Source organism: Corvus kubaryi, unplaced genomic scaffold (assembly GCF_017639235.1).
Source record: "Corvus kubaryi isolate FWS band 111438036 unplaced genomic scaffold, C.kubaryi_AGA036_p1.0 125, whole genome shotgun sequence".
Classification (NCBI taxonomy): domain Eukaryota; kingdom Metazoa; phylum Chordata; class Aves; order Passeriformes; family Corvidae; genus Corvus; species Corvus kubaryi.
Genome location: NW_024580660.1, coordinates 74,523 through 83,801, shown reverse-complemented (window position 1 = coordinate 83,801; position 9,279 = coordinate 74,523). Strand labels below are relative to the sequence as shown.

Sequence of the window (9,279 nt, the reverse complement as noted above, 5' to 3'; positions counted from 1 at the left end):
CCCAAGCTCTCTGCCATCCCTGCTGTCTTTCTGTCCTAGTGATGAAGTCTCATTAAGAACACTGCATTAGATAATGACACATGCTTCCATTTCTATTCCATTTCCCTTCCTCCTGGATTTTCCTCAAGTTACTTAATCTTCTACATGACAAAACAGGATTTTCACAGTGAATATATGGACAGTTTAATCATGTTGTTTCTTTTTAAACTTACTCTCAGTCCTCCTTCTCCACCAGGACGTGAAGCTGCAATTCTCTTTTCTATTTCTTCCTGTTTCTTTTTCTTTTGCTCCACAGCATAAGCATTCTTAATACCTCGAGAGGAAGCCTGAGAGAAAACACATTTGGGTAAGACCAAGTTAGTTATTTTGCTGTAGAGAAACCAAACTGCATGTCTTGGCAACACCATTTTATGAACTGTGGTTTGCATGAAAAGACTGAAGCACTTAGTAATGCTACTATTATATCAAGATAGCCCTTTCAGGATATTTCCTCATTCTGTGAGCTCTTGGTCCCACAGATAAGTGAGGGTGTTTTTGTTTCACTTTTTGGTTTTTTTTGTTATTATGTCCAGGTGAAGATATTTAATCCTCAGAGGCAGAACCAGAACCTCCCTTCCCAAAAGTCCACAAATTTTTAGTCTGTGTTTTTTTCAGTGTCAGGGCCTACTCTTAACCCTCACAAACAGGGGAAGAGAAGGGTTGTATTAGTAGTGGTAGCCCAGGCTGTGAAGAAATTCAACTTTTAAACTGTGACCTGTGAGAAATAACCTGCATGATAGTCTACCTTTCAAAATGTCACAGGATGTGTGGGTAGCAGGAGTACCAAATGAAAAACCTGTTGTGAACTGCCTGCTTCACATCCTTGTGGGAACTGTTTAATGACAATCTAGACTAGATGGCAGGAGTATCAGAATTATATACAATTAACACCATGAAAAAGAAATAGAAAAAAAAAAAACTTTTTAAAAAGTGATTCTTAGCTAAGTTTAGGATTACAATACCATAGCAGAAGTTATACAAAAGATGCTAAAATCTATCAAGGCAAAACAGCAATGTTCTCACCTGAATTTTAAGGTCCTGACAATAAGCTCAGTTCTCAGTGGGGTACTAAGACAAATCTTATCACCAAATACCAACCTACTTAGACCATACGATCTCTGCCTTTTAGGAAACTGGCCTTCCAAGTGAGTCAGGTACCCAAGCTGTCTGTAGCACCCCAAAAGGAAGAACAGCTCACACGACATCAGGATGGATAATGAGCAGCTAAGAAGCATGTGCAGGAAAACACTAAGCAGAGAAGGAAGGACATCTGATCTACTCTGTCGTCCCCTCACATGTGCAAAACTAAAAATGGCTGCTTGCAAGACATGTCCATTACCCAACATTCAGAGGCTAAAATGACCTCTAAGATAGTCCTGAAAAATTCTGGTAGATGTTTTAGCCCTTTGTCTTCCATGAAAAAGAAAAGTAACAGAGCGTGATACTTCCATTTTTCTTTGGCAGCATAATGGATCCCACAAAACTTCAAGGACATCCACAACCCTAGTTGCTTCATTTCTCCTTCCTCTCAGGAAAGCTTTTTAGCTAGATATTTCCTACAGTTATGCTTAAAAACCCCTTTGTGACTGAAACCCATTTGTGATTGAAAATAACGTGGATTGCTTTTAGTACATAGAATGATACAAAATCAAGAGTTTTAAGGAGTCTAAAGCATCACTCAGCACTCAGCTGCTGCTCCAGTTATTTACCAGACTTCCTTCAAACTGGGTCAACATGGTCCCCATGCATAATGGTCAATTCCTAATTCAGTATGTAATGTCACTAACATTCACACAAATAACAATCCCTTCTCTGCACAGTTCAGCTGTGATCTTTAAGACATACCATTCAAAATCTACAATAAGTAAAGAGTATATGCTATAAGTCTTTTTAGAGGTATGTAAGGAAAAAAACAAGGATGGCTATTCTGCTAGAACATTTGTATCCTACCTCTTCTAACTTTAGATATCAAAGCAGTTAAAGCTTGACAACATTAAAAAGACAGAAGACTAAGTTAATACTACATCTTTGCTGGAATCTGAGCTGATAAACATGCTCAAACTGTTGCCTTGTTGATAAACAGAAGTTGCAAGTGCATACAACCTGCATTTTTAAGAAAAGTACAAGTGCAGTACCACTTGAAATTGCCACTGCAACAATTGTTTGACCACTTTGGTTTGAATACTACTCAGTCTCTTGTTTTCAAGTCTTAGAACAAGGAAAAGATCATGTTGAACTTGCTCTTCCAGTTCTTAGGTTTTTTATAAACTACTGTAAAGTATCTCCCATCCAAACAAGCTCAGTTACCTTGCAATGGTCTTAGAGCACCTACCTAGCTGTGAAATTCTTAATATACATAAAAAAGGTATAAATGTAAGACGTTAGTAATACTAGGAAAGTACTTAATGACAATTCCCACAATCCAAACATGACACCCAGTGTTACCAGAGAAGCCACAGCCATTCTCCCCATAAACCAGTTATCTAAAAATAATTTCAGTAAGTGGCATTTTATCAGACATTACCTCCATCTGCCTCTTTTCAGCAGCTTCTGCTAGTTGTCTTCTTTTTATTTCCTAGATATAATGTTAAAGACAGTGAAATTCTATTTCAGTATAGTCTTTGCATTCTTTTTAAACTCTTAATTTTGAAGTACAACTCAAATCTGTAATGTGAACTCCCACAAAATGTCAACTTCAGGTCAATTAGCATCATCTTCCCCTGCATTGGCAGCCTGTGAGAACGAAGTGTTTTTAGTGACTAATGTGCCAGAAGAGCAGCTGCTGACATATATACAGTTAAACCCCACCGAAAAAGTGCTATTTAGCTGTTCCATGCCTTCACTCAGACTGGGGTGAAATGGCACGCAGTGCATGAAACATCCCTTTGGAGTTTGGAAAGGGGAATGCTTGCTCTCCCAGGTGAAGCAGGCTCCTTTCCTTCTCCCCCATGAAATCCACAGATGAGGCATACAAAGCACAGAGATGGGCTCTTACCTAGGAAAAATGTCATCCAGTGGAGGGTAGTTAGAAGCAAGCATCTCTATGCACTGGAGAAAAAAGGCCAGCTTTTCCTATTTCTTGTAAAAATGGGGGTCATATTGACTACAAATATGCACTAACATGTCTCTCGCGAAACCCTCCCTCTCCATACAACCACATAAGTGCCCACGCGTGATCCGTGCGGCAGAGCAGCAGGAGGTTCTGGAGCGCCAGGCCCCAAGCTGCGGGGTGCCCTGGGTAGCCTCGGCCCAACAGTTCCACCGCACCCCGGGCCAGGGCTTCCTTTTCCCAGCACAGCCACTGTCTCCTGAGGCACTGGAACAACCCCGCGCTCCGGCCTCCATGTTAAAGAGGGACAGTCACCACCCCCCTCCCCACACCCTCATCCCCGCGACGCTGGGCGTCACTGATAAACAACGGGGAGAAGGAGGGGGGAAGGCGGAGGGAAGGAAGTGGGACGGAAGTGGGACCGCCCCTGGGCCGGGAGCCGCTGCCACCGCCACGGTCCCACACTTACCGGGTCGGGCGTCTCCACCACGTCCTTGACGGCGCCCCCCATGCAGGGCAAGCACTGCCCCATGGCGGGCCCGACCGCCTGCAAGCCCCGTGGAGGAAGCGGCAGCGACCCCGCCCACGGCCCCGGCGGGGCGCCGCGCCAGCAATGCCCGCCCCGGCCTGGGGCCGTCGGGGGCGGGCGGGGCCGGGGCGGAGGCCGGAACGGGGTCGCGCGATCGCCGCTGGTAGTGAATTAAGTGGAAGGCGTTCTGTGACGGCAAAGGGAGAACAGTGTGATTGGTTTCCCAGCCGATGCCGGGTTCAGGGCCCGCTGGCGGCGTGCTCCGCCGGCGGCCAACATTTCTGATCCCGTGCCCCGCCCGGCGGTGCCGGAACGCGGCCGGTGAGGCCGGCGCACATCTAGCTCGGCTCAGGTGGTTGAAGGTGTCTCTTTCTGGCTCTTTTGCTATTTATTCAATTTTTTTCTTAAAAGAAAGAAATCTTCCAGTTATTTATAGTAGATTTCAGCATTACCCTATTCAACAACAGTTCCTGAATTTGAGTGTTGGTGCATACATCAATCCCCAAGGATTATGTGAGGAGTATAAAATGTATTCTTCACAAACGATCATGCAACTCAGCTTCTTGTCTTCCTTGGTAATTTTGAACAAGGTATATCCTTTTTGCACCCGTGTTCTTGTCCCAGCATTTATTTCATGAGCTTGAGAGATCATACATTATTGTAAACCACAAATTTTAAGTTTTTTTGTTTGTTAACTCCATACTTAATTAGGCATAGAATCATGTGGCTTGGGTAGAATCATAGAGTGGGTTGGGTTGGAAGGGGTCTTAATGACCACCTAGTTCCAAACCCTCTGCCATGGGCAGGAACACCTTCCACTAGACCAGGTTGCTCCAAGCCCCATTGAAGAAGGGGCAGTCAATAGCTAACTCATGTAAGCACAAGTTAACTATTTGGAGACAGCAAATGTTAGTTCAGACAGCAGATGTTAATGACACAACCTAAGAAGCCGAATTCACCCTAATCTTGTCAAGATAGAAGGGACAAGGATTATCTCAGAGACCGCTGAATCATTCCTCGAAGGACTACGCATGCCCAGGTGAAAAGTGCGCTGTGAGGAAGACTACTGGTCTTCATCAGAAAGACCCCCGAGGAAGAGGAGAGGCCTTCCTCAGCGAGACCACCAGGACACACAGCGCATGCGTGACCCGTATGCTAATGATATTAATGACTTCCGAGAAATAATCTGTGTAACCACACCTGTCCCAAGGAATGTGATGAATATTCATAATTTAACCCTTAATACTGTGTTGTAGGGAGCACCGGTGGGTGTGTGTTTGGAGGAGCAATCCCCACACACCCGGTGCGCCGAATAAAGCAAATACCCACTTCTCTGACTCTGTCTCTGAAGTGTCTCCTGGCCCGGTTGCGGCACGATTCATCTGGCACCCCGAGATGGGACCCTCTCTGCCCGGCTGCCGGATCCAGGGGTAAGCAGAGCTCCCAGTAGCCACCCTGAATTTTCAGGGGGAGCTCAGCTGTCCTTTAGCTCACGGCGGGGGCAGACAAGGATGATCTGCACCAAGTTAAGGTACTTGTTATTCCTTTCAAACACAGAAATACCTGCAGGTCCAGGGTTTGAGTCCCTGAGGGTGGGTTGAAAGTCCCGAGGAAGACTGGGTCTCCCAAAATTAGTCCTGGGCAAGAGGAAAAGTGCTTTTAAGGGGTTGGACCCCGACTTTTAAAGGGGTTGGACCCCCAGGGGTTGGACCCCACTGTGAAAGGTACCTTTAAGGGGTTGGACCCCACTGTCATGTGCTATTGTACTGCTATTTTTGTTTTGTCTTTTGCTATTCCTCTGCTGTGTGAGTGAGAGTGGATGAGACGTGCTGTCTAAGTGTGAAACGAGTGAGGAGCGAAGCGTTTGGCAAAGAGTGAATGAGGATAAATCACATAAACCGTTGGTTTGGAATTCAACCTTACTGTCCGAAGGGGGGCGGAGTTTAGAGGAGAAAGATTTTAGTTACTGAATTGAGAACACCCAGGCCCCAACACTTTTCTAATATAACCCCAGCTAATTTCCCTTTTAAAATCCCGTGCCGTGTGGAAACAGTTGCGAAGCTTGGGTTTGTTTTGGGTTTTTTTGTACATGTATTAGAAAGTGGTATTTCCTATTAGAAAGAGTGAACAGTGTCCATGTTGCTGGAGGAGAGAGCTTGGTATTAGACAAGAGTGGCAGAGCGTGGCTTTGTGGAAGGAAGGAGTTGGTTCTCTGGTTGTGGGGGTTTTTGGCTGTGGAGAGAGAGAAGAGGGGGAGAAAGGACGAAAGAGGCAATGGGATCATCAAAAAGTAATAGTAATAACCCAGAAAGTAATAACCCAGAAAAGTCCACTAGGATGCGTGCTGGCACATTGGAAAGAGCTGAGGGGAGTCCCTGGAGGGAATATAAAAAAGAGCACCCTAATTAAATATTGTAATCAGTGGTGGCCACTCTAGAGATTGGATGATGGTGAAAAATGGCCAGAGAATGGCTCTTTAAGATATAACACTCTATTGCAATTATGTTATTTTTAAGGAGGGAAAATAAATGGGATGAGACCTCCTATGCAGATTGGTTTTTTACCTTAAGATGCAAACCAGAGTGGCAGAAACAATGTGGCATCAATCTGGCACCACAGGACTCTATGGTCCTCCTCCTAGAAAAGGAGGCAAAAGGAAAAAACCTCATGAAGAGGTGTTGCTCATCATGCAGTATTGGGCAAAGATGTTTAAAGCTCAAAGCTGAGAGAGACCAGGATCCCTTGGAAACCCAGGAGCTAATGGGGCACAGTGGTGGCACCCTAACATCGGGAACAATGTCCCCAGCACCCCAAACATCCTCAGAGGATAGTGGGGATGAAGGAACAAGTGAGGCTGGCTCAGGAATATCATCCAGAACTAGGAGCAAGACCCCTGTAGAGAAGAAGCTCATAGCACCACTTAGACAAGTGGTGGGGCCAGATGGGGGAATAACAAAAGTTAAAACACCATTTACAGCTTTGGATTTAGATACCTGGAGGGAGGCAGCCAGAATGTATAGAGAAGACCCTGAAAAGGTAGCAAAGAGGTTTGAATTGGTTGTTAGAAATAAAGATATTGATTGGGAGGATATAGACCTCATGCTGTCAGAATTAACTGAGACAGAAAAAGTTGCTGTAATATCCACAGCAAGAACACACGTGCAGGGACAGATAGCTGCTGGGACATTATATGGAAATGTAGATAACATTTTTCCTACAGGACATCCACACTGGGACCCCAGTGATCCACAAACATACCCGTTCTTAGTTAGATACAGGAAATTAGTACACTGGGGGCTTCTAAATGCTATACCTAAAACAGTTAACTGGTCATTGCTATTCAGTATTCACCAAGAAACCACTGAATCCCCAGGTGCATTTATAGAAAAATTAAGGGATAATATGAGAAGACACACTACACTAGAACCAGCTTCTGAAATTGGGCAGCAACAGTTAATATCCTTATTGATGGGGCAATCAGCACCAGATATACGTAAAAAACTGCAAAAGATTAAGGAACTAGATAACAGAAACTTAGAGAAACTTCTGGCAATGGCATGGGAAGTTTATAAAAACAGGGCACAGCCCCACACAGTCGCAGTGGCCCAGGTCAGGGGATCGGGATTCCCCAGGGGCAGGAGAAGGCCCCCACCCAGAGGACAAAGGTAGCAACGCCCAGGCTCAGACCAATGTCTGTTATGTGGTCTGGGCACTGGAAACGAGACTGTCCTATGAACTGTACCGTGACCCCAGTGCCACAATCATCAGTGCCGCCGGGACCAGGGACTGCAGCACAGCTGTACCAGCAGTGCCGGGGACCGGCGGGTCCCTCCCTAGCTGACCTGCTGGTCAAAGTTAAGCTAGGGGAATGGGAGGTGGAGTTTTTGGTAGATACTGGAGCCACATTCTCAGTCCTGAATCAGACTTTGAGTCCTGTCAGTAATGATTATGTCCAAGTTGTTGGGGCTACAGGGAAAACTGAGAAAGCCTATTTTTTGAGACCCTTAAAATTTACATTAGGCAAAAGGATGGGAATACACCAATTTCTATATCTTCCAAACTCACCTAAACCCCTGCTAGGCAGAGATCTATTAACCTGGTTACAAGCCAAAATAGAATTCACAGAACAAGGAATGAGACTACAGGTTCCTGAAGAAAAATTAATTTTGGCCTTAAGTTTAGCAAATATCCCTGAAAAAGAAGGAATACCCATAGATGATGAGATAAGAGATCAAGTAATCCCACTAGTATGGGATGTCAAAATCCTGGGAAGATCAAAACGAGCTTCCCCAGTGGTTATTGAATTATTAGAAGGGGCACAGCTGGTGTCAGTCAAACAATATCCACTAAGGCATGAAGCACGGGTGGGTATAGAACCAATAATTGCCAAATTTATCGATCAAGGGCTGCTGAGAGAGTGTAGGACCCCCTACAACACCCCAATTCTACCAGTACAAAAGCCAAACAGAAGTTATCGGTTAGTCCAGGACCTGAGGGCAATAAATGCAATAACAAAAACACTGCATCCCATAGTAGCCAATCCTTACACCTTACTTACAAAATTACAAAGTGATTGGGTGTAGTTTTCAGTTTTAGATTTAAAAGATGCTTTCTTTTGTCTGCCATTAGCTAAAAGGAGTCAAGAAATTTTTTGCCTTTGAATGGGAAAACCCCAAAACAGGGAGAAAGAGACAGCTCACATGGACTGTATTGCCACAAGGATTCAAAAATAGCCCCATGATATTTGGAGGTCAATTATCCCAAGAACTGGAAGCCTGGACACCGCCACTTGGAGAAGGTACACTCCTGCAGTACGTTAATGACCTACTGATAGCAACAAGGACCTGTGAAGACTGCAAAAACTGGACTGTAAGTCTTTTAAATTTTCTGGGACTAAGTGGATGTAGAATCTCCCCTGAAAAGGCTCAGCTAGTCCTCCAGAAAGTTACGTATCTAGGGTATGAACTGGCAGGAGGGGAGAGAGCCTTGGGAGACAACAGGAAAGAGGCAATTTGTCAAATGCCCCAGCCAACAACAGCCAAAGAACTGAGAACTTTTCTGGGAATGACAGGATGGTGTCGATTATGGATCTACAACTATGGACTCATTGTGAAACCTTTATACCAACTTGTAGGTTACAGGCGGGTTCGGACGGAGATCTCTAGAGTCTGATCTTGGGACATGCGGTTTATTGCAAAGGACGTGGGTATAGGGGCACTGCTCAGAGCTGCCAGACTCAGCTCGGAGCAGGCCCAAGAGAGCAAGAGAGTAAGCAGGTAAGAGAAGGAGAGAGCGAGAGCAAAGAGAGTGAAGAAGAAGTGATGAGAATAGAATGGAATGGAATGGAATCTTGGTTACAATACAATAAATCATCTTCTGTACTGAATATTCTAATTGTCACTAACCAATCTAATACAAGATACAAATCCTATAGCATTTACATACAGCCTATAAGAGTTCTTATATTACCATAGAGTGTTACATCTTAACTTCTAAAAACTACTCTTTGGACCCCTTCTGCTGAGCTAGTAGGGTCTGCTCTGACCCTTGGACCTGCCTGCAAGCAGAGGGTATTGTTCAATCAAGAGGGGATTACCTTCAGTTGGCCATACCATTGTTTTCCAGTTGTTCAGTAACTAAGACTTGGTATTTCAAAAGTGGC

The 9,279-nt window shown here is 44.8% G+C and overlaps 1 protein-coding gene across 6 annotated transcripts in view; it reads right to left on the bottom strand.

Annotated features, from left to right (window-relative positions):
- Positions 1-3,910, bottom strand: part of LOC121661215 (small VCP interacting protein) — a 25,943-nt gene extending 22,033 nt beyond the window's left edge. For 5 of the 6 annotated variants that reach the window (XM_042021140.1, XM_042021150.1, XM_042021161.1 and 2 more), the window contains exons 1-3: positions 3,558-3,910; positions 2,564-2,614; positions 213-326 (exon numbers count right to left, since the gene is read on the bottom strand). In XM_042021140.1, the coding sequence (XP_041877074.1) occupies positions 213-326; positions 2,564-2,614; positions 3,558-3,620 (228 nt within the window). In that variant the 5' untranslated portion in view covers positions 3,621-3,910. The remainder of the gene's footprint in view (positions 1-212; positions 327-2,563; positions 2,615-3,557) is intronic. The other variant, XM_042021183.1, reaches the window with a different exon arrangement.
- Between the last annotated feature and the right edge of the window lie 5,369 nt (positions 3,911-9,279).